Source organism: Penicillium psychrofluorescens (assembly GCF_964197705.1).
Source record: "Penicillium psychrofluorescens genome assembly, chromosome: 2".
Lineage (NCBI taxonomy): Eukaryota > Fungi > Ascomycota > Eurotiomycetes > Eurotiales > Aspergillaceae > Penicillium > Penicillium psychrofluorescens.
In genome coordinates, this window is record NC_133440.1 from 1838468 (window position 1) to 1862532 (window position 24065).

General features: G+C 51.6%; 8 protein-coding genes across 8 annotated transcripts; 4 read left to right on the forward strand and 4 right to left on the reverse strand.

Moving 5' to 3' along the window:
* Nucleotides 1–263: 263 nt before the first annotated feature.
* On the forward strand, nucleotides 264–5485 carry PFLUO_LOCUS2907 (ATP-binding cassette transporter snq2; the record flags this gene model as incomplete). The annotated part of the gene is made up of 15 exons (XM_073780095.1): nucleotides 264–800; nucleotides 855–1026; nucleotides 1074–1977; nucleotides 2033–2155; nucleotides 2204–2302; nucleotides 2353–2477; nucleotides 2527–2574; nucleotides 2625–3276; nucleotides 3327–3404; nucleotides 3454–4015; nucleotides 4067–4315; nucleotides 4377–4666; nucleotides 4727–5180; nucleotides 5252–5296; nucleotides 5351–5485. The coding sequence occupies 15 exons, from the start codon at nucleotides 264–266 to the stop codon at nucleotides 5483–5485; spliced, it is 4473 nt and encodes a 1490-aa protein (XP_073636985.1).
* A 192-nt stretch (nucleotides 5486–5677) lies between these two features.
* On the reverse strand, nucleotides 5678–7503 carry PFLUO_LOCUS2908 (uncharacterized protein; the record flags this gene model as incomplete). The annotated part of the gene is made up of 2 exons (XM_073780096.1): nucleotides 5678–6872; nucleotides 6920–7503. 2 exons carry the CDS (start codon nucleotides 7501–7503, stop codon nucleotides 5678–5680), a joined length of 1779 nt encoding a protein of 592 aa, XP_073636986.1.
* A 224-nt stretch (nucleotides 7504–7727) lies between these two features.
* PFLUO_LOCUS2909 (uncharacterized protein) lies at nucleotides 7728–9559 on the reverse strand (the record flags this gene model as incomplete). The annotated part of the gene is made up of 4 exons (XM_073780097.1): nucleotides 7728–7846; nucleotides 7897–8299; nucleotides 8347–8394; nucleotides 8450–9559. The coding sequence occupies 4 exons, from the start codon at nucleotides 9557–9559 to the stop codon at nucleotides 7728–7730; spliced, it is 1680 nt and encodes a 559-aa protein (XP_073636987.1).
* A 380-nt stretch (nucleotides 9560–9939) lies between these two features.
* PFLUO_LOCUS2910 (uncharacterized protein) lies at nucleotides 9940–11171 on the reverse strand (the record flags this gene model as incomplete). Its single annotated transcript, XM_073780098.1, has 2 exons — nucleotides 9940–10814; nucleotides 10877–11171. The coding sequence occupies 2 exons, from the start codon at nucleotides 11169–11171 to the stop codon at nucleotides 9940–9942; spliced, it is 1170 nt and encodes a 389-aa protein (XP_073636988.1).
* A 332-nt stretch (nucleotides 11172–11503) lies between these two features.
* On the forward strand, nucleotides 11504–12651 carry PFLUO_LOCUS2911 (Cyclin-dependent kinase catalytic subunit; the record flags this gene model as incomplete). Its single annotated transcript, XM_073780100.1, has 4 exons — nucleotides 11504–11540; nucleotides 11612–12120; nucleotides 12171–12334; nucleotides 12387–12651. The coding sequence occupies 4 exons, from the start codon at nucleotides 11504–11506 to the stop codon at nucleotides 12649–12651; spliced, it is 975 nt and encodes a 324-aa protein (XP_073636989.1).
* Nucleotides 12652–13677: 1026 nt separating this feature from the next.
* On the forward strand, nucleotides 13678–18370 carry PFLUO_LOCUS2912 (uncharacterized protein; the record flags this gene model as incomplete). The annotated part of the gene is made up of 7 exons (XM_073780101.1): nucleotides 13678–14115; nucleotides 14175–14361; nucleotides 14418–14943; nucleotides 14996–15101; nucleotides 15153–15344; nucleotides 15394–16433; nucleotides 16948–18370. 7 exons carry the CDS (start codon nucleotides 13678–13680, stop codon nucleotides 18368–18370), a joined length of 3912 nt encoding a protein of 1303 aa, XP_073636990.1.
* A 910-nt stretch (nucleotides 18371–19280) lies between these two features.
* Nucleotides 19281–19901, reverse strand: PFLUO_LOCUS2913 (uncharacterized protein; the record flags this gene model as incomplete). Its single annotated transcript, XM_073780102.1, has 2 exons — nucleotides 19281–19302; nucleotides 19372–19901. 2 exons carry the CDS (start codon nucleotides 19899–19901, stop codon nucleotides 19281–19283), a joined length of 552 nt encoding a protein of 183 aa, XP_073636991.1.
* A 3308-nt stretch (nucleotides 19902–23209) lies between these two features.
* PFLUO_LOCUS2914 (uncharacterized protein) lies at nucleotides 23210–23875 on the forward strand (the record flags this gene model as incomplete). The annotated part of the gene is made up of 1 exon (XM_073780103.1): nucleotides 23210–23875. The coding sequence occupies one exon, from the start codon at nucleotides 23210–23212 to the stop codon at nucleotides 23873–23875; it is 666 nt and encodes a 221-aa protein (XP_073636992.1).
* Between the last annotated feature and the right edge of the window lie 190 nt (nucleotides 23876–24065).

Here is a 24065-nt window from a genome sequence, read left to right on the forward strand (position 1 = left end):
GCATCCGATCACCACGCGACTTGTACTGCATAACAAGGAGGTCGGCCGATTTGAGACCGAGTCCGCATGTGCATCCATGGATACTTGACGTAATTCGTACTCGACATAATCTTGATTGGAAATTATCTCCTGGTATTTCACCTGATCTGTCTCCTGAACAAGCAAGCTGTCATGGTCCTTTGTCTCTAGGGTCTTGTTCATGTAGATACAGAAGCGCTTGTATGGTCTGAGACACACGGCATTCGAAATAACTCTTTGCGCCAATGGCTTCCAAGGAGCAAGGTGATTACCTTGACAATGATGCACGCGCTGCTCTTCGTGAAGATGGATATGTTTCGAGCAGTTCCGACCGGCTTCCCGCAACTTCCAGCAGTTCTTCCGATTCAGACGCGGAAGACAGCTTTGCCCCAATTCGCAGCACACCATCAAACGGGCCTGAAAGAGTCACATCGGGACAACCCCTGACCAATGAAGAACTTGTTCGCACGATATCCCGGCGACGGAGCTATGCATCTGGTCATGAGGATACAGGAGATGACTGGGCGCAGATCCAACGGCTGATATCACGGATGTTTGGCAGCGAGCGGAAAGCAGATTCGGAGGAAGAAAGAACGCGACATGTTGGCGTGGTCTGGAAGAATCTCACTGTTAGAGGATTGGGTCTTGGAGCTGCTCTCCAGCCGACGAACGGAGATATCTTTCTTGGCTTACCACGACTGATCAGGGGGTTGCTCACCCGGCGCGGAAAGGGCAACAGTGGCGGAAAGCCAGATGTGCGAACAATTCTGGATGATTTTACGGTAGGCTTGGTCTTTCTAGCAAGCGAAAAAATTGCCACTGACTATCGTTGATAGGGCTGTGTTCGTCCCGGGGAAATGCTCCTTGTTCTAGGACGCCCAGGCTCAGGCTGTTCAACATTCTTGAAAGTCATTGGCAATCAGCGGTCTGGGTATGAAAGTATTGACGGCGATGTAAGATATGGTGGAACAGACTCACAGAAGATGGCCAAAAATTATCGCTCTGAAGGTAGGCCACCATCTACTAAGTCATTTTTGAGTGACTGATTTCTTTAGTTTTGTACAACCCCGAAGATGACCTTCACTACGCCACACTGTCTGTACGAGATACTCTGCTTTTTGCTCTGAAGACTCGAACCCCAGACAAAGCATCTCGCATCGAGGGTGAGAGTCGGAAAGAATACCAGCAAACATTCCTTTCCGCAATTGCCAAATTGTTCTGGATAGAACATGCGCTGGGAACCAAAGTTGGCAACGAGCTCATCCGTGGAGTGTCCGGTGGAGAGAAGAAACGAGTTTCTATCGGAGAGGCAATGGTCACAAAAGCCAGTACTCAGTGCTGGGACAACTCAACCAAGGGCTTGGACGCAAGCACAGCTCTAGAATACGTTCAGAGCTTGCGAAGCCTGACAAACACTGCGAGCGTTTCAACGCTGGTCGCCCTTTACCAAGCGTCCGAGAACCTGTTCAATTTGTTCGACAAGGTGATCCTTATTGAAGACGGCAAGTGCGCCTTCTTTGGACGCTCTGAGGAAGCAAAAGCCTACTTTGAAGGGCTAGGTTTCGAATGTCCACCACGATGGACAACCCCCGATTTCCTAACCTCCGTCAGTGACCCCCATGCTCGACGCGTCAAGGCAGGGTGGGAGGATCGCATTCCTCGCTCAGCAGAGGAGTTCCAAGCGGCCTACCGTAAAAGTAACATCTGTCAAGCTGCAGTTGCGGATCTCGAAGATTTTGAAAAGGAGCATGAAGCCCAAGAACATGAAAGAGAGGCTGCCAGAAGCAAGAATGTCAAGAAAAACTATACTGTTTCGTTCTATAAACAGGTCATGATCCTCACACAACGCCAGTTTCTCATCATGTTTGGAGACAGGCAGTCATTGATCGGAAAGTGGGCACTCATTGTCTTCCAGGCCTTGATTATTGGCAGCCTGTTTTACAACCTGCCGGATACATCGTTAGTATACTGTCCATTAATTCAAGTATTTTTTACACTAACTGACAGCTTCCAGTGCTGGAGTCTTCACAAGAGGAGGTGTTATGTTTTTCATACTTCTATTCAATGCCCTCCTTGCTCTGGCCGAGCTTACGGCTACATTCGGGAGTCGGCCGATCATGATGAAGCACAAAAGCTTGTATGTACTGTGATCAGAGGCATTGACAAGAAAGCTAATTGTATTTAGTTCATTTTACCGACCATCAGCATTCGCTCTTGCCCAGGTTGTGGTCGATGTGCCTCTGGTGTTCATTCAGGTTGTACTCTTTGACGTGATTGTATACTTGTATGTTGAAATTGTTTAGCATTCATCCTCAAGCTGACAAGCTGTTACAGTATGGCGAACCTCGCTCGAACACCGTCTCAGTTTTTCATCAACTTGCTTTTCATATTCATCCTGACAATGACGATGTATTCTTTCTTCCGCGCAATTGGTGCTTTGTGTGCATCGCTCGATATTGGTGAGTGGCATTGGAGAATCATTCCGACGAAAAGAACTGACAAATCCAGCAACACGTCTTACTGGAGTTTCGATTCAGGCATTGGTTGTGTATACCGGTAAGCAAGATATACATTCTCTACCAGTCACCCTGACTGACCACTCGCAGGCTACCTGATTCCACCGTGGAAGATGCACCCATGGCTAAAATGGCTTATTTGGATAAACCCCGTCCAGTATGCGTTTGAAGCATTGATGGCCAACGAATTTTACGATCTTGACATACTTTGTGAACCGCCATACATAGTCCCTGGCGGACCCAATGCGTCGCCCTCTCATCAGAGTTGCGCTTTACAAGGAAGCACGCCAGACCAGACCACTGTGCGAGGTGCAGACTACATCAAAGCAGCCTTTACATACTCGCGCTCTCATCTGTGGCGGAACTTTGGTATAATAATCGGGTGGCTTATTTTCTTCGTGGTCCTGACGATGCTGGGAATGGAGCTGCAGAAGCCTAATTCAGGTGGGAGCTCTGTCACCGTGTTCAAGAGGGGTGAGGCACCCAAGGCGGTTGAGGAGGCCTTGCACCACGATGAAGAATCCGGAGAAAAAGGTGGGATAGTTCCAAACGGCAAAGATGATGAGTCGAGTGGCTCGGACAAGAATGTGCCGAAAATTGCAAAGAATACTGCAGTTTTCACGTGGCAAAATGTCAACTATACCATCCCCTTCAAAGGTGGGCAGAAGCAGCTGCTGCGAGACGTTCAGGGTTATGTCAAGCCTGGCCGACTCACGGCGTTGATGGGAGCATCTGGAGCTGGGTAAGTCTCCAATATCACAAGGAAGATTGGAATTCCACTAATGAATTTAGAAAAACAACTCTTCTCAATGCACTAGCAGGGAGAATCAATTTTGGGGTTGTCTCTGGCGACTTTTTAGTCGATGGAAAGTGAGTCTACCTCGACTTCGCAAGAGTCAACTCAAGCTAACAGCCGCAGTCCCCTACCGAAAAGCTTCCAGAGAGCCACTGGATTCGCGGAGCAAATGGACATCCACGAGCCAACGGCCACCGTGCGAGAGTCACTCCGATTCTCGGCTCTTTTACGACAGCCAAAGGAAGTCCCGACAAAGGAGAAGTATGACTATTGTGAGAAAGTGATTGATTTGCTAGAAATGAGATCAATTGCAGGTGCAACCGTCGGCTCTGCAGGCTCTGGCCTGAATCAAGAGCAGCGCAAGCGACTCACCATTGCAGTGGAATTGGCCAGCAAGCCAGAACTGCTTCTCTTCCTGGACGAACCGACCTCCGGTCTTGACTCCCTGGCTGCTTTTAACATTGTCCGATTTCTTCGACGACTCGCAGATGCCGGACAGGCAGTTCTTTGCACTGTGCATCAGCCATCGGCTGTTTTATTCGAGCATTTCGACGATTTGGTTTTGTTGCAGAGTGGTGGGAGAATTGTCTACAACGGAGAACTTGGGAATGACTCGAAAACTTTGATCAAGTATTTCGAAGGTAATGGTGGGAAGAAATGTTCGCCGCGTGCGAATCCAGCCGAGGTTTGTTGCTATACAACTCTTTTTTGTCTCAACACTCTAACGTTAAGACAGTACATGCTTGAAGTCATCGGTGCTGGTAATCCAGACTACAAAGGAAAGGATTGGGGAGATGTGTGGGCCAACTCTTCCGAATCAAAGCAGCTCTCCAAAGACCTCGAAGACATAATCAGCTCTCGCCGCAATGTGCAGAACGACTCCATCAAGGATGACCGCGAATACGCAATGCCAGTCCATGTACAGATTGCGGCAGTGACAAAACGTGCCTTCGTTGCCTACTGGAGAACACCCGATTACATCTTGGTATGATTCCTCAAGTCTCGATTGATTTCAGGATCTTTCTAACCGCTGAGATACAAAACAGGGAAAATTCATGCTCCACATCTTCACCGGCCTATTCAACACCTTTACCTTCTGGCATCTCGGCAACAGCTATATCGACATGCAATCGCGGCTCTTCTCCATCTTCATGACGCTGACCATCTCACCACCCTTGATCCAGCAGCTGCAGCCCCAGTACCTGCACTTCCGCAATCTGTACCAATCCCGAGAATCGGATTCAAAGATCTACTCATGGGTTGCATTTGTCGTGAGCGCCATTCTCCCAGAACTGCCCTACTCTATCGTCGCGGGCTCTATCTACTTCAACTGCTGGTATGTCACCGCCTTCTCTGCTCTTGACTATTATCCATCCTAACATTTTGATCAAAAAAGGTACTGGGGAGTCTGGTTCCCACGCGACTCATTCACAAGTGGCTTCGTCTGGATGTTCGTCATGCTTTTCGAAATATTCTACGTCGGCTTCGGGCAATTCATCGCAGCCATGTCACCAAACGAGCTTTTCGCCTCTCTGCTCGTTCCATCCTTTTTCACTTTCGTTGTTGCATTCTGCGGTGTCGTGGTACCATACCAGGCCCTGCCGTACTTCTGGCGGTCGTGGATGTACTGGCTCACGCCATTCCACTACCTACTTGAAGGGCTTCTGGGTGTTGTTGTCCACAACGTTCCTGTTCAGTGCGTCCCGCGTGAGGAGGCGAAGTTTAGTACTCCCTCTGGCATGTCGTGTCAGCAATATGCCGGCGCTTTTGCTAAGGAGGCTGGTGGATATGTGAGGGACATTGGGGGTGGGATGTGTGCTTATTGCCAGTATTCGACCGGGGATCTGTTTGTAAGTCTTGCATTTACCCCCCGCTCTGTATGTGCGAACATGACAATACTAATTCGCTTGGCTACTTGCAGGCTGCCAGCTTCAATGTCTTCTACTCGAACAAATGGCGTGACTATGTGAGTTTCTTCCTACACATGCTTCCGAATTGATCTGACAAGTATGCATATTAGGGGATTTTCTGGGCATATGTGATTTTCAACTTCTCCGTTGTTTTCATTTTGTCCTGGTTTTACCTTCATGGCTTGAGAGATTTGAAGCGGTGGATCAGTACTCGGCAGACGAAGAAGGGTGCAAGCCCAGCTTGAATGGAGGCAGTAAATAGTCAATTGGAGCGGAAGGTAGATGGAGATTGCTTATCGCGGGAAAGAGAAAGTATTCCTGTTGCATTGGGAAGATGATGGAAATATAAAAGGGGTTGGAATAGAGGCTACTAAAATACAATTGCACTCTTGATTTATGCAAAATGATATTAAATACAGTGAGTACCCTGCCAAACTCTATGGGCGTGACGGCGGAGTCGGCGACGGCGCAGCAATATTCGACAAAAGCGGCGTCGAAGAGCCCCACAGACCGGGAGGCCTATCCATCGTCGTTGAAGGAGCCGGTAACCCGCCCCCGCCTTCCACACTCGACTCCGGAGCCTGAGGGCCATCATTCCCATTCATCAGCCGTGGACGCTTAGCATGTGGCGGGCCTCCGCCGGCACTGCCTGCTGGGGGACTGCGGGGATCGGTGTGAGAGTATGGCGAGGCATAGTGTGTTGATGAGGTTGGTGTGGATGCCGTAGCCGGGTCGGGGCTCATGGTTGCGGCGGCGGAGGATTGTATGGGACGAAGGCGATTTGGGTGAGATGAGGTATCCTCGCCAGGGCGTGGGGGACGCACATCGGGCGTTTGATGGGATGTATTGTGGCGGTAAGAAGACTGCTGAGCAGTGGTGGTGTTGTTAATGTTTGGGTCTGTTTCATATGCAGTATTTGCATATCCCACGCCGATCCGACCCATACTCTTGTCGTGCATGACGACGCGCTTCCATTTTGCGACGACGTTGTCATAGTCCCACCGCACTCCGTCCGCACTGGTTTGGCTTTCTTGCACTTCCAGTTCCCGGGTCAGGTCCCGGGGCAAGGGTAAAGTGTCTGGCGGGAAAAGCGCAAACTCTCGGGGCCACTGGCAGGATCCAAGACGCTCCACCTGCGCTCGGAGCTGATTTGCTTCCTGCTGGACGCGTGCGAGCTGCTCGTCGAGAGATTTGCGTTTCTCGGATTCGCGAGCGAACGCGCGTGTCAATTCTAGTTGCCATGCGTCGCGGCGGGTGTCGTGCGATAAAGAGGTCCAGTGGTTGAAGGCTAGATCGAGCTGTCGAAAACTCATTTCTTCATGTTGTTGGGCGTTGCGATAGAGTATGTTTGCCTCGGTGCCGCTATTATTCACGGTCCGTGCATGGGGCGCAGAAGCGGCATCTCCCGCCAGCTGGTCGTTCAGCCATTGAGAGATTTGAGAGCGGAGCGCTTGGCGGACGATTTCGAGGTGTTCGGCGCCCGGTTGTTCAAGAGGGAAAGATGTCGGCGAGGAAAAGGGATGCGACGCGAATAGGCTCGGCGGTGGAGGCAGGAGGTGGAGACAGAGGGAGGGAAACGTCTGGGCTTGGATATCGAAATCAAAAGGAGATGAACGAGGCCGGATGCGAGACCTATGACCGAGTAAGCTTTGCACTAGAAGGGAAAAAAGGGTACACACGTTGCCGCCTTGATGTTGTCCAACACTTCCCGCAGCGCCAGCTCCAGTGCCCTCATTGTGTCAGGATCCTTGGCGCTAGCACCCCGACTGGCATAATCGGGCAACTGCATAGATCCTGTCCGTGACTGCGACGGGGCGAGACGCGGTCCCTCAGGCCCCTGACTCGGGTTCGGGATATCGTTGATAACGCCAGTAGCATGCCACGTCGGCGTGTTGAACATCATGCGCACCGGAGTATCGCGTGCCCTCGATCCGGACTCTCCCGTCGCATTTGGGTCGGAGGAACCCTTCTTCATTGAGTGATCGGGGCTGTCGTGCCTCCCTGAGGAGGTACGGGCTTGCCGACGAGTGATGCCGCTACGGATGCGCCGAATCTCCTCGACATCGTGGATCCCGTCGGGCTTCTTTTTGAAGAGGAACTGGTCGAGGTGTCGACCGAGTGACGAGGACGTGAATGCCTGCGCGCAGTACTGGCATTTGCGGTCCTTGGCGGACGGATTAACGGTCTTGGACGCGGTCTGTGAATTTTCGTCGCCAAGGACCGAGTCGTCGGGCGAGGTGACAGGGGGGTTTTCTTCCTTCATGGCGGGAGGAAAGAGGGGGGTATAATTAGGGAAGAGAAGGTTGGGACAGCCCGAGACGAACCCAGAGGTGGAGGGCGAGTGTACTATGTCAGTGAGTGGGAGAAGAAAGGAAGAAAGAGCGAAGAGGAGGCGCCAAGCTTTGATGTGGAGAGACCCTGAGAAGTGCTGAGTCGAGCAAGGATCGACCCGCCAACTACGTCTCGGACTATGGACTGCTAACGATACTAACTCGGACCTATTTCACTCCCCAGATACTCAGCCAGTGTTAATATCTTCTCCTCCTGCAATCTCCTACCCAATAACTGCACCGCCACGGGAGCTCCGTCGTACGTATCGGCATCGTCTGCACGGACATCAGTCTATAGTTTCGTCGCCAGAGGGGCCCAAACTTACAGTCCCACTCGATGTGCGGCCCTAAAGAAGTTTCTGGCTGTCGCGTATCCACCGCCTGGTCGGCCAAGGTAACTGGTATTACCACGCTAGTATAGTCGAGAACATTCACGAAGCTCGAATATCCTACACTGTGGTACTCGTGCGGGATCACCGCCGCATGAGGTGCTATAGGACTAATGACGCCGTCCACCGGGCGTCCGGTCCCCGTTAGCTCGACGGTACTGTTCCAGTAGTCCATGTATCGTTTCTGGTACTCGCGTTTGGCAATGTTGAGTGCGGCAATTGCAGATATAGTCAGAGCGGTGCCATTTTCCTCCACGATGACCTGCGGCGGTTTGGGTTCGCCAGAAAGACCGAAATGATGGCGCATGTCTGCGCCACCGTCCATATCGAATGTTTTGCCCTGCTTCAGATCAGTTATGTCCCATTTTTATGATCAGTCGAACCTACAGCCAGTTCGTGGACCGTGGCATGGGACGGCGGATCCCAGGTAATCACCTATTTCCAAGAATCGTCAGATGTGCCGAGTTGGTGGTGCAATAAAGAGACATACCTTGTGCCCTAGACGCTTCAATGTCTGTTCGACAATGCGCAACCCTCGTGCAACGGGTGGATGAATCCGATCCATACCATTCCAATGCATAATAGCAAAGGCGAGCGTGGACGACCCAGCTTGAGCCTTCTTGATCAAATCACGCGTTTCATCAACAATAGCATCCCGCCAGGGCATTTCCAAGACAAGAGGATCATGATACCACGGCTCCTGAGTCAGAACCGACTTGAACAGCAAAGTCAAAGACCGCGCAGTAGTTGCCAACGGGCCGATGACCGATAATATCGTATTCTGACCATCGAACGAGTTCGCTGCTCCCTGGTAGGGAATCCTCCCTGCAGAAGGCCGGATACCATACAGCCCATTGAACCCAGCAGGAATGCGAACACTGCCTCCAATATCGGTTCCAAAGCCAGCGGGAGATCCACGGAGGGCAATCAGCGCGCCCTCACCGCCGGAGCTGCCACCGCAGGAGAGCAGCCGATTCTTCGGGTTCGTGGTGTAGCCGATGATGTGGTTGACGGTTTCGCCGCTCATCAGGGTTGCAGGCACACTGGTCTTGCAGTACAGCACTGCCCCGAGATTGCGCAATTCCCGCACCAGCTCGCTCTCCACCGTCCCGCGGCGGGGATCATCACGGTGACCCTCAAAGGTGCCGATCCAGCCCACGTAGCCCATGGTGGTTTCGACGCCTTTGACATGGAACTGGTCCTTCAGACTGACGGGGAGCCCGTGTAGAGGTCCCACGGGAGACTGGTGCTTTGCAAAGTAGGCATCAAGTTCCCTAGCGCTTTCTATCGCTGCGTCGAAGAATATCTCATGCAGACAGCTGACCAGCTGGTGAGCCAGCGCAGCGCGGTGACAAAAAGCCTCGGTGACTTCGACGGCAGACCAGCGGCCCGTGGTAGTCTGCGAAGTGATCTCAAACGCATCGGATTCGGTGATTTCAATCTCACGCGCACTGAGGAACTGCTGGATATAGGGGCCGGTGACATCGCGCAATTCCGCTGCTGGGGGCACGGGGTCTTTCAGTCTCCATTTCTCTGGGATTGCGTTGTAGATGGATTGGCACTTTGCCTCGCCCCGGGAAAGCCAGTTTTCTGTCGTCATGGTGAACTGTGGCGATGAGGAACCCTCGGAGAGAGTCTATAGGGTATTTATGATCTTTCTTATCAGTCGAGGTGGCGCGAGATACGGAGGTGCGGGGCTGTTGGGGTCGTTGGAGATGCCTTTCTTCGGGTACTACCGCGGGCTTGGAAGGTTCAAAGGAATAGCTATCATCTCGTATCTGAGTAGGCTAGCGTGGTGCTATCTAGTCGCCGTGGGCACGGAAACCGAGCGTGGTTCGATCATGTACGCAGTGTGCGGGCATGATTCCCTCTGCGGGCCGGAACTCCCGGTGTGAACTCCTAGACGGTCAAGTCCCGTCTGGTGGACCGGCTAGTCTCATGCTCATGCAGAATTCTAAGCGAGTTTGCGGGAGACCCCATTCATGCTTCGCAGGCTTCGCCGTACGTATTTGCATCCTTGAGATTGTCATGCCGACTTCTTCCATTCTTCAAGACAAGTCCGCCAACAGCCCATGAGATACTGCCTGTTGTCATCTGTCGCACATTCAGATTGATCCGTTTGCCTGCCATCCAGCCCCTCCACATCTGGTAGGGACTAGGAGCAGTACGCGGCACATCCTCTCCGGAGGAAGGCCACTCGGACAGCCATTTCGGACAGGTATTTGGAAGGATCTTCGGCACTCCATGCCAAGCGAACCGCGACGCGCCATTCATGTATACCGCATCGCCCGACCGCAATCGAATGACCTCACAACCATTCCCATCATCATGGCTCACCAAGAACAACCCATCACATCCGAAACTCACACTAATCAATCCACTGTCACATTCCTCACTCACGTCGCGATGTACGCTTAGGGTATCTCCGGCCGAGTAGAGGTTCAGGATGGCTGCCTGGGCCTCGGTTTCAGGGAATACGGCCCCCAATAGCTTCGAGACATCTTCTGGGAACGGAGGAGGCGTTTCCTCGGGGTACACTTTGGCTGTCCAATCGTATTGTCCGCCTAAAGTAACCCAGCGAAGCTTCTTCTCCAACATGTTCTGGACGGTTACTGGCTGGTGGATCGTGGCATCCTTGGGATATAACAGTCGGGCCGGGTCGTCGGCGAAAAATGATTGCGATGAGTGTGACGGAGTGTCGGGCTGAGAGCTTCCCGCATGTCCAGGATAAGTAACGTCGTAGTGAAGGTGCAAATTGGTGCGATGTTCGGGGTTGGACAGGTCTCGGTGGAGTAAGCGCGACAGTAATTCTGTTTGGACAGTGGGTGGGAATAAAGAAGGGATCATCAGTAGGCCTGGGAATTCGTCAGGGTGTGGTTCTTGGGTTCTGTCAACAGTGGAGCGTTGCGATGCTGACCAGCAACTGAACGGTGAGCAAAGACCGGGATGTTTTCAGCAAGTGAAGCATGCTCTTTAGTCAATCCATGGTGTCCTTGTACGTAGTCATCAAATGCCAGTCGGACATCTTGGCTGGACATATACTGCGATAGCGTCAGTTCGTCCGGTAGCTGGTCGGGATCGACTCGCTGCAGGTCGAGGATGCCCGGGTCATGGTCAATCTCGGTCAGCGCAATCCTGGAATAGTGCTTGTATCGCTGGCGAATGACCTCTGGGGGCCGATCGTGGGCGTTGAGGCCTTTGATCTGGGCCATGGGGAGCTGCAGAGAGAAAAGTAGATTGTTGTCGACCAGAATAATAAAACCACTCTCACCGCCCGGGTGGCGCGGGGTGCTTTTGTTTGTTTTTTCCTCCCCACCGCGACAACAACACCAACACCTAACAACACAACCAAATATTGGACCTGGAGTCTGTGATACTCCCGAGTATTACGTGCGTTGGGCCTATTATTTCTCCTCGTGCCCCTTGCGTCCCCAGATTTTCTCGCCTTGGCCTTATCCCTCCATTCCCGTCAATTCGATCCCTGTGTCTGTACCCTAACTAACAGTATTCCGGACCCAGAACGGGTACACAGTGCACCCTCACCATGGAGAACTATCAGAAGATCGAGAAAATCGGCGAAGGTACGTGTTTGCACGCGATAAACAAGTATAACACCCCATTGGCCCCAATCTCACGCGTCTTCGGTCCACAGGAACCTACGGTGTTGTCTACAAGGCCCGCGAACTCAATCATCCGAATCGAATTGTCGCCCTTAAAAAGATCCGACTGGAGGCCGAAGATGAGGGTGTTCCCAGCACGGCGATCCGGGAGATCTCCCTTCTCAAGGAAATGCAGGATCCCAACATCGTCCAGCTGTTCAACATCGTTCACGCCGATGGCCATAAACTATACCTCGTCTTCGAGTACCTGGATCTCGATCTGAAAAAATACATGGAGGCTCTGCCGGTCAGTGAAGGCGGTCGGGGGAAGGCACTCCCGGACGGATCAATGATGGGTGCAAACCTGGGCCTGGGCGATGCCATGGTCAAGAAGTTCATGGCCCAGCTTGTGGAAGGCATTCGCTATTGTCACAGCCACCGCATTCTGCACCGCGACCTGAAACCCCAGAACTTGCTCATCGACCGTGACGGGAACCTGAAACTTGCTGATTTCGGGCTGGCGAGAGCGTTCGGTGTGCCTTTGCGGACTTATACTCACGAGGTAGGGACATACGCCTTATACAATTCAGAGGAAACTAACCCGCTCTACAGGTCGTGACGCTATGGTACCGCTCTCCAGAAATTCTTCTGGGTGGTCGTCAGTACTCCACGGGCGTGGACATGTGGTCGGTCGGGGCCATCTTTGCGGAGATGTGCACCCGCAAGCCGCTGTTTCCCGGTGACTCTGAAATTGACGAGATTTTCAAGATCTTTCGGTATGTTCTGTTCCTTTGATCAAGTCAAATTGTTAACACTTTTACCTCACAGCGTCCTCGGCACCCCTGACGAAGATAATTGGCCCGGTGTGACCTCCTTCCCGGACTTCAAGGCCACCTTCCCCAAGTGGAAGCGCCCCGAGGCAGTCCTGGTCCCAGGTCTCGAAGAAGCCGGCGGCCAACTGCTGGAAGCCCTTCTCGAGTTCGACCCCGCGCACCGGCTATCGGCCAAGCAGGCCTGCATGCATCCTTACTTCCGGAACGGCAGCTCGTACTACTCAGGACGCACCACTACTACACGGAACGGATATCACTGAAGGCTTTTGTTTTTTGTATGTTTCCAGTGATGTTATTCGTGTAATCTTATTCATTCACCCGCCCTCGGGAGACAGACCAGCAGCACCGATATTTCCGGTGGCTCTGGTCCCGCAGGGCCATGTTCTGCGCGTGATGTATCCGGCGTTCAATGGGTTGGGATAGGGAGCGGTCGGGCAGGAGGGCTTCTGGGGTTCCAAGAAAGCGTGCTTTAGTTCAATCCAGGCGTACATACCCCCTTCAGCTGTCGCTGTGTAGACTAGTTTTGCATTGCCCTAAGTAGTGTGCCGGGGATAGATCCCACAGCCTCACCCGGGTCCTGGGTCTCGGGCGTTCCTGATGACTACATTAATCTAGCGCAATGTATGGTGAAAGCATTGCAACGAATGATATCTGGGCGTTATCTGCTCAGACTCCAATGGCAAACCCGGGTGCAAATGCAAGCACCTCGTGTCGGAGTCCGAGCTGAACGGGGCGCCCCACCGGCACAAAAACAAGTTGAAAATATAGATGAACAGACTTTAGGACTCTGTATGACTATTATTGGCAAATCCGGAAATCGCCCTGAAACAGATTAAGGCTGAGTCAATGATTCTGCAGGACTAAAAGCAGCCGTCCCTGGGGGCCAAAATACAGGGACCGTCAAGTCTATGGCTGAGGCCGTGGGGGCTGCGGTGGCGGGGGTTCCGGTTGGAAGTTCATTCGTCGGCCCTAATGCTCTAACTAATGCAGCCTTACGGTGTGCGTCGAGAGCGGCTGATGCTGGCCGTGCATTGTTCAACGTTATTAAGTTAACTACTTAAAGTGCGGACCGCGCGCCGGTGGGTTTGTGTTGTTGTTATTTTCGTCCGATCAACCGAGCTAACTTTAAGGGAGGTTAGTGCGAATATAAGCAAAGGGAATAGCTTCTTGATTTCTACCCCTCTACGCTCCGGTCCCAAGTGCAGGACGTATTCCGGTGAGGAGATCGCTCAAACAACACCAAGGCCAGCAACCACCAGCTGGTCCAGTTTACGAAGACCACCACGATGGACTACAACGACGACTTAGAAGGCGCAGGATACGGCCGACCAGCCTCATCGCGCTCGAACAGCCGACCACCTCAACGGGCACGGTTCCAAGCACCGCAGGAAACCGTCAAGCAGTTCTGGGAACAGTTCAACACCAAGTATCCCGGCCGGGTGTACACGGTGCTGCCGGACAACCCGTACGCGCGGACGCGGGCGCAGAATGTGCCCACGGGGGTGATCAAGGGCCAGGAGGCCGTCAAGTCGTATGAGCAGGCGCGGCGTGAGTGCGTGCGGTCTGTCGAGCGGATTGTCAAGGAGTGCGAGCGGTTGAATCAGAAATATACGGATCCGCATTTTGATATCGAGGTTGATCTCAAGTCGGGCCGGAGGAATTATCTTGGTGGGCTGGGGAAGAAAAATGAGGATATGAGACCGCGGGGTGTTAAGAGGGTGACGGTATGTGGAATCATTGTTCCTGCTCGAACAAATGGCGATGCTGACTGACGGGTGTTCAGGAAATTTTTGAGAAGCCGCGCTTTTATGTCAATGGGCCCACGGCGTCGGATGTGCGACAGGGCCGCGATGGGGACTGCTGGGTGATGGCGGCGCTGTGTACCCTGGGCAACAAGAAGGGTCTGATTGAGAACATTTGCGTCGCGAGCAATGAGAACGTTGGCATCTATGGTTTTGTGTTTTACCGCGGTGAGTATTTGCGGGATCCCTCGATGTGAATGTAAGAGCTGAGTCTGGTATGATAGACGGCGAGTGGCAGCAGTGCATTGTGGACGACAAGCTGTATCTGCGAGCAGCCGACTATGACGAATCGATGGATGAACGACCCATCTGGGATGATATCAACCGCACCGACACGGAAGAGGAGTATCGGCGCGCCTGGCAGACAGGCTCTCGGGCCCTGTACTTTGCACAATGCGTGGATGAGAATGAGACCTGGCTGCCCCTCCTCGAGAAGGCGTTTGCAAAGGCCCACGGGGATTACTCCGCCATTGAGGGCGGATTTGTCGGCGAAGCCATTGAAGACCTGACAGGCGGAGTCACCTCGGAGATTCTGCCGAGCAATATCCTGGATAAGGAGCGTTTCTGGAATGAGGAGCTTATGAAGGTCAATAAGGAGTTTCTGTTCGGCTGTGGCACGGGGTTCTTTTCCAATTGGTTGGATCCTAAGTATCGTGGACCTCCGCGGGACCGGAAAGGCATCGAGACGAATCACTCGTACTCGATCATGGAGGCACGAGAAGTAGGAGGGTATCGTCTTCTTCGACTCAGGTACGTGCTGACACACTCGGGATGCAAGAAGCATAGTACTTACATAGCCCAGGAACCCGTGGGGGAAGAAGGAATGGCATGGTGCCTGGGGTGATGGATCCGAGCAGTGGACGCCCGAATGGATGCAGCTGCTTGGTCACAAGTTTGGCAATGACGGGGTATGAATCTCAGACTCTGGCGATATGGCTCATGTACTGACTCTGAGACAGTTCTTCTGGATCTCCTATAATGATCTCCTCAAAAAATATCAGCACTTGGACCGGACCCGCCTGTTTGGGACAGAATGGACTATCGTGCAGCAGTGGACTACATTGAATGTTCCGTGGTCTGCCGACTACCACAGCACAAAGTTCAGACTCGATGTGATCACAGGTGGACCGGTGGTCATCGTCCTATCGCAGGTTCGTCTCAATTGATTGGAGATTCAAAATCCTTTGCTGATAGCAACAGCTTGACTCGCGATATTTCAGGGGCCTTGCGGGCGAGTATGATTTCATGCTGAAATTCCGTCTCCAGCGAGACGGAGAAAAGGACTACATGGTACGCAGCCACAGCAGCCAATTCATGAGCCGCTCCGTCAACGCCGAGATCGACCTCGAACCAGGCCGGTACCATGTGCTCATGAAAATCACGGCGTTCCGACACGACGACCTTGAATCGACAGAGGAAATCCTCCGCCGCATGGCATCGACCCGGCGCGAGAAACTAGTGCAGATCGGACTCTCGTATGATCTCGCACACGCCAAGGGCCTGGTTGCTGATACAGAGCAAGAAAAGCGAGACAACGCGGCCCGCAAAGCAGCCGAGAGGAAGAGACTAGCTGCTGAGACCAAGAAGCGGCTTCAGAAGGAGTGGATCCGTGAGCAGAAGATGGCTGCGCGCCAGCAACGCATGGCTGCCCGGCGCTCTGGGCTCGTAGCGGCAGCGAACGGATGCCGTCTCGGGCGCAGTCCCGAGCGCATGCCTGAGGAGATCCTGGGCGAAGGCCCGGTTCAATCTCCTACAGATGTCGCGAGCATCTCGAGCGATGGCAGTGGCCGGCAGGTCTCAGGAACAACCGGTGGATCGGTCCCGACTATCCAGCTCAATGGCTCGCATACTCGCCGGTATGGGCGGCGCATGACAGAAACATCTCCGCGGCCTAGTCTCGATACCCGGTTTGCGACGGATGGACTGGATCCCAGTGACCTGGATTTGTTGGAGGGGTTTGAGTTCGACACTGATCTCGATATGCCGCCTGAAGGCACAGTGTATCCGAAGAGCCTGCGTCCATTCCAGGGTGAAGAATTGGACGAGAATGCGACTGATCCGTGGAACGCCGTGTGCGTTGTTGGCCTGCGGGTGTACTCGCAGGACCCGCAACTGTGCCTCGAGGTTATACATCCGTCGCCAGAGGATGATATGGAAGCGCCTCTCGATCGTGATGACCCTGCTGCTGCGTCGGCGACTACGGAGAAACTCTTCTGGAGTGGTCGTGTCACTAGTAGAGTGTGAGATGGGTTTTGGTAAACGGGGTGTATACGATAACAAATTGGCATTGTTTACTTCTCGCATGTATCTATAGCGTGTAGTTATCCTCTCTTGAAAATGAAATTGAGACTTGCATATAGCAGCTGACATCAACCCTGACCTGTTCCCATCCGACTTCTTTGTAGAATATATATTGTTAGGGAACGCCAAGTCTCGTGACTGATACCGGAACATCCTTGCCCTCGCGACATCATCTCTCTAGCAACCAAATTACAATTACATCCCCGAGTGGCGCTATGGGCCTCCTGGCTTCACCTCCCTGCAGAATCGCGTTGTGTTTTCGTCTGCGCAGGGTAGCCGGCTGCCATCGCATCGCCCGTCAGGGGACGCGTCCTTCCTCGACCGCCCCTGTTTCGCCGCATTGCAGCGACGAAACAATCTCAATTCCTGTGGGAAATAATGGATCTTTATCTCTCATGTAGGTATATTCTGGAGGTTTCGATATTCGATACTCAGTCGCTAACCTATCAACAGTGTAACCCGACCACTCGGCGAAAGTCCGCGTCCGCCCAAACAGGGACAGTCTTCTCACGGCTCAAATGTAATTCTTTATCTGCCGCCAGGACCTCTTTTTCAAGATCTTGGCGGCAGATCAACAAGCGGCGATCTTGTTTCAAGGCTTAAGCTCTACCAAGCCCAAGGGAATGGGTCTCCAAATTCTGCCAGCCCACCACCGCAACATGTGCTGGCCTCTCTGACCTCTGCGACGGTTGTCACCGTCAATTACCGCCTCGGTACTATGCAACCTTTGGATGATTCAAGCAAAGTAGCCAAACTGGAGCAAAATGTCGACAGTTTACAAAAATCCATTATCAATGACCAACCGGTCGACAAATCCAACTTTTATCAATACCCAACGCCCGTACACGACACACTCGCCGGGTTTGACTGGATCCGAAACAATCTTGACCCAGAACACATCGGAGTACTTGGGACGCACATTGGTGGCTCATTGGCGCTCATGCTAGCTCTTACAGAGGCACAGTTAGTGCGAGCCGTCACTGCTCTTGAGCCTGTTTGTGACTGGCCTGGATTGGACGAATACTGTATTAGCGAGGATATATCGAAAACAAACCCCGAATCAAGTGCAGAGGAAAGCACTGGCTCCAACTCATCTTCGGCTACGAGCACCACGAAACAAAAGCGATCATCCAAGAGGAAAGGCTTCCGAGGCGCAGTAGCTCCCCCGGATCTAGTGCCACTCCTGAACGCACGCGAGCAGTTCTTCGCAAGGCCAGAGAAGTGTTTTGATGCCTTCGCCTCTCCGATTCTCTTCCTCCGCTCAGCAGGGCGAGATGTCCCCCGCGCATTCCCACAATATCTCACAGGACCAGAATACCCGGTCCCAACGATCAAACGCGCTGCTAAAACTATCGCAGCTGACCATTACTCCGCAGTCGATGAGTCTCTCTGGGATAGAGATGTCTATCCGGATGTAGAAATTGAATCGGAAGATAGCGACATCTCAGAAACGTCCAGCGGCCCTGTCACCCGCCGCCGGAAAGCGCTGTCCCGCTGGCCGCCCTACGGATTGGACTACGGACTCAGCGGATCGACATGGTCTGGCCCTTCGCACGGCATCGGACGCCTGCAGATGACTCTCCCGTGGGTCCGGATCTTCTTGTCAGAGGACAGTCTCTCATCGCTGGTGTCGCTTCATAATAGCCGACGAACGAAGTCTAAAGAGACCGAGGCGGAGACCACGGTTCTTGCACGACAGGCTGAGGAGATGGTCTCTGTTATGCAGCGAGCTTGCTTCTGGGGCCAGGAGAAGGGGGTTGGTGAGCGGCGGGTGACCCTGTCAGCGGTCCATATTCGTGATGCTGATGGTACGGTTGACCTGGATGAGGTGGGAAGGTGGTTGAAAGATGCACTTGATGGGTCGATGGAAGAATAATTATATGTAATATAACAATAATGTTGAAAGTGGCTCTTTCAACTTTCGATGTGGCTCTGGATGTTGAAGCCACATTCTCCCCACACGGAGACATCTCCCCACTTTGAACATTGAACTCACATTCAATTTCAATTATCTCATTAAGAGACGGTATTTATTTATTTGTATGCCATTTATAAGAAAAGAGCTCATTTGGAATTCATTTCCATCTTGAGATCAGCCTGTATTCTATATTTTATGAGCCGTCCTTTGTTTCGCTTTCACCATCAAAGGATCTCTCAAATCACTAATCCCCACACTCATCATGGCCGGAATCTTCCCATGAAAATAACCCTCCTGGGCCTGAGCACGCTCCTTCTCATCTGCTAGCTCAAATTCAAACTCATGAAGTAAAGTACTCATCAACTTGTATATATTCGTCATGGCCACAGTTTTCCCTATGCATTGCCGTCCCCCAAGCCCAAAATGCATCAGTAGCCGGGATTTTGTTGAAAATTCAGCATCATCCCATCTAGAAGGATTGAAAATGTTATGATCAGATCCCCACACGGAAGGATTGTGGTGAAATGCATGGTTGCAAACTGCGATGGAGGTCTAGGAAAGGAGTTAGAAAAATATACAGACGAAAAGTAGGACGCTCTTCAGACGTACATATTGCGGGATATGGTGTCCGACAATCGTCAACCCGCCAGGAATCAACACACGCCTCGCTAGCGGCATCGTAAACACAGGGGTGATTCGGAAATTTTCCTTCAGGCAGTTTCGAAGAAAGGGTAACGATGATTCGACCAATGTGACAGAATAAGCATTTTCCTCTGGTTGAAGAGCAGGTAAGTTGTTATCAATTTCGGCAACACACTTGGCCATAATTTCAGGGCTGTGAAGTAGATGGTAGAAAAGCAATGCTGTACTAGCGCTGGTTGTGTGCGTTCCTGCGATTCTGAAGCGTGGTAAAGTTAGTGCTATATTTATGGAAGCAGGGTTTTTGACAGGAAACATACATGAATCCAAAGGCTTCTGTCTCTAGGTCGACTTGGGTGAGGTTTTTGCCTGTGTCTGGATGCTTCGCCAGAATCAAGTTGGTAAGGATGTCCTTTCTTTCTGAACTGTCCTTGTTTCCATCACCCTTGGTGTTCATAGCGCCCAGCCTGTTTTGTACACATCGAGATGCGAGATCTGCGCAATCCTTGCGGCCCTTGAACAATGCTTGCAGGCCTTTGTGAGGAATCAATGGAAGCCACTTCTTGAGATTTGTGGTCATCAACGGCCAGGCGCCTGTAACTGCCGCAAGCAGGCTATGTTCAATAACAGGAGGCACTCGGGTTTCGTCATCAGTGACTTGGACACCGAATGTTTGACTGAAAGCTAGCTCGCCCAATGTATCAATAACATAGTATTGGAGAGCCTTTTTGAGATCAAACACCTCGTGCTTTGCGGCATATGATGATATTTTCTCTTTGAGAATCTTGACGTTTGCGTCGAGATGCACTTCCATCTCTTTGACATAGCTTATCGAGAAGCTATGGGACATATGTCGCCGTCTGATAGAATGGGCCTGCGGGCGGATGATGTTAGATGTATCTACTTCTGCCTAGAAGTGAAAGAAGAACTAACACTTTCATCGCGTATCCCGAAAAGGTTTGGATGAGCTGCCCCGTACGCATCGTAGAATTCGGTCTTCGGCATCAAATGAGCACCTCTCTGATAGACCGTCTTGATCGCTTCTTCGTCGGTAATACTGAGCTTGTCCGGACCATATCTAACAATAGAGCCGTATTTCTCGTGGAGTGTCGTGAGATTGTAGGGCTGTTGCAAGGTCATGAATTGGTGCATTTGCCAGAGATCGGTGAGCGAGGCAAGGAATGGCCCTGGATATCGGGCCAGTGGATGTAGAAATCGCTGATATATGACATATCCGAGGATGTACAAGATAAGGGTGACTAGAGTAGCCTGGAAGGGGTGGTTCAAAATTGGGTAAAGGATAGTCATGTTTCTCAAAGCGGATGGGGGTATGATCAAGGACCTCTGGCAGTTTTGACTGGCACATGGACACACATTTATAGTCCAAAGGGAACTATTGACCTTGAATTCCCCACATAGGTAGATCAGTGGTATGCTTTTACCTTAAAAATCAAGAAGCCTACATTTATCGGGTGCCGTGAATCACTCACGGTAGCCACCCCCACAATCTTTCTGGCCACTTCATCTGGGGCTCATGTGGGGAAATTTGTCACGCTTCCTCGCTCCTAGTTTGACCCCAGAGATTTTCGAAATCCGATTATCCTATGGAATCTCCTACTTTAAATCGCCTTATTCCTGAAGAAGCGAGTCCTTTTGGCTTTCTTGGTCTCATGACTTGAGCCGGGAGAAGAAATAGCCGGGGGTGCCTTCTATGACTACCGAGTCGGGATCTAGCTAAATTGTGATTTTTATCAAAGTAAAACTACTGTTGATGGTAATTAAGAACGACTTCAATTTCGTCCTATTCCAAGGTTAATAGACGACAATTAGGTTTTTATAAAATTGCAATCCATTACATTGAGCCTCCGACATGCCGCCAAGACACACACCCCGCAAATTCTCCAATTTCCGAACTTCGCCTTTATTTTCTTCTGCGGCGTCCAGCACCTTTTAGCGCTTTCTCGATATTGATGATCCCCGCGCAATAATGAGACCGCGAGGCCGAACACTGGGCAAGAGAATATCCTGCACCCGCTGTGAAAAGACCTTCTCCAAGTTGGAGCATTTGAACCGCCATGAGCTAGCCCGTGCGTAACATCAAAGTGTACCCTAGTCTATCTCCATGTACATGGTTTAAAATCTTCTACTTCAGATACTGGCGAACGGCCATTCAAGTGTTCTATCTGCAGCAAACAATTTGCACGAAGGTGATTAAACAAATGCAACATTCCTTTACCCCATGCTTAACTTGTCAGAGATGTTCTACTACGTCATCGGCGAAATCATGCCTCGGAGAACTTCGCAGACAAGGAGTCAGTAAGTGTTCTCGTCAAGCCGTCTTGGATTGGGTGGTAACGTTCGTTGGCAGGCGCAGGCTATGTCGTCCACTCTGTCCCCTGTGGATCCGTTTGCGGAGAGCCCAACAGTGATACATGATCAAGTCGATGCGAACTATTCTCATGATTTGAACTTGGTTCCGCCAATTATAATAGACAGCTCTGTTTCTAATCAGAGGGCTGTTCAACCGCTGGTACAAGAGCCCCAGGCGGATGCACGGGCGATGGAAGTTTACGAGAACGCCGCCCTTTTTCCAAGAGAAGATCCAAACGCCAACTACCTGAACATACTTTTCAGTCCGCCAATCCTCTCACACCTCTCCCCCAGTGACCTAGTGTATAATGTGAATTCTCTGGGCCGTAATGGCGAGGACATCTTTGATGTCCACACAAAAACCTTTGTCGAGAATGTCTCACGATCTAACCCCAGCAACACCGACTGCGATCCTGAAATAGTCAAGGCGTTCTGGCCAGCAAGACCAGAGTCTCCAGCTCGGCCTCAGCTCTGGCAAGATATTGCCTTTGGTAGCTCGGACAACACCTTTTCAAATCCTGGCTTTGACATGATGGTTGAGCCTGCTGGACAAACGCCAGAAAGCGATAATGGCACAGAAATTGATCTAAATGTTGATATCAAGCGACGCCTGCGAGACTTGAAGCGCAATATTTCGGCTACCAGGTGCAATTGCAGCTGGGACGCTGATTCAACATGCAGCCAGCGCTATCTCTGCATGAATAGCATGGAACTATTTGACCAAGGTCTATATCTCTATACTCATAAGTATCAGCCTGACTACCCTCTTCTACACCTGCCTACGTTCGACCCACAGAATACCTCGACGCCGCTCCTTTTTGTCATGTGTGCGATTGGACTCTCCCTATTGAAAACAGAAGAGGCCATGGACTTCATCAGAAAGACCTATCCGGTATGCGTGCTCTCCCCGATTACCTCCGTGTCTCTAATGCCTTCACAGGGAATTTTGAACGCGGTTTATATTCAGGTCCTCCACTCTGTGGATGGATCTCGATCAATAAATGACGTACTTAGCCCTCTCACATTGGCACATCACATGCTTTTTCTCTTTATATCCACGGGAGTTGGTCTACCTTTTACCATTTTGCAGGTGCTGTCTAACCTTTCTAAGGGAACGCTTTGTCCGGAGAAGTCTCGACTCCTCTACCTTCATAGTTTGACCGTGAGTATCCTTCTAGACAATTATATCAACAGTAGAAAGTAACATGTTCTTCTAGGCTGCACAACAATATGGTTTCTTCTGTTCCCGTCTTGATCAGCCCTTCGAATCATACCCGCCACTGTTGGGTGAAGAAGGCCAATGGAAGGCATGGAGTAGGGTGGAAGCCACAAAATAGTAAGTTTTTCAATCGACACGTGCTCAAGATTCTAACAGTTTGATTTATTAGCTTGATAATTGGTCTTCTACTACACGACACATGGCTCTCGGGACTTTTCTCCTCAAGTCCCATCATTTCCACTAACACAATATATCTCGCCCTCCCCAATGAAGATTTCCTCTACCGAGCTCCCTCTGCCAAAAAATGGACGGAACTGGTAACCCAAGGCTCCAGCGCACTGCCACCGACATTAGAATTGTCATCCTATGAATTTCACCTGCCGGATTTACCACGCACCGTTCATGCATTCTCCATGTACGGACTGTTATGCTCAGTTCTCCTGCGTGTCTCAGCGGACTGCCATCGATTAGTCTCCAGCTCCGATTTGGTTTCACCTGAACAACATAACAACATTCCCTGGAACATTTGCCGCCTAGATAAGCGCGGCAACATCGCCAGTCCTCTTCTCATGCAGACTATCCAGTCCTACGACCAGACATTTCGCAAGTCGAATCCAAATTGCATCGTCATATGGCACAGCGTGTGCATTCTCTTGACCGTTGATATCAATACCCTGGAACGCGGCGCTGGTCGGGACGGTCCAGAGGCAATGCATGAGGGGCGTCAAGCTCTTGCTCGCTGGGCACAAACTCCTAGCGCACGGCGGTCATGCCTGCATGCCGCTCAGACATTTCGCACCTTGTCCCATCGAAAACCGGCCGATGGAACGGCTTTCCAATCCGTTCGCGCTTTGTTTATGTCTGCTCTCGTGCTCGGGCTATACATCTTAATGGGCCCGACATACGAGAGGACTGGTGAAAGTGGTGTTTTTGACTTGGCAGATACGGAGGTTAATTGGATAGAGGTTGGGGATGAAGGGGTTTCCAATTCTGGTTTGCCAGATCCGAGTCACCCACTCATCCAGAATGAAGTGGAGAATCCAGCCGTCTACTTCATCCGCCATGGTGGACCCATCCTCTTCTCCGGCAAAATATACCACCCGGGAGCTCGGCACGCGCAACGCATGATATTGGACTTTGCCGAACTGTTAGATGAAGTGGGTACACACTGGATGGCAGATTATCCGCGTCTGCTATACATGGTGAATGATACCATGGGGAACCCAAGGACATGAATAATTCAATTCCATATTTACTACATACACTTTCACTGTCACGTGACCTGTCGGGTCGGCTCCGCTGCTGGGGGTGGCCAAGCCCTTCCTCGTCTCTCTCCATCCCACCCCAGTTTCACCACTTTCCTGGCCTGCCGAGTCAAAGGCACTTGAAGTTCCCAGCAAGAGCAATAGTAGCCATCCCCAGGCA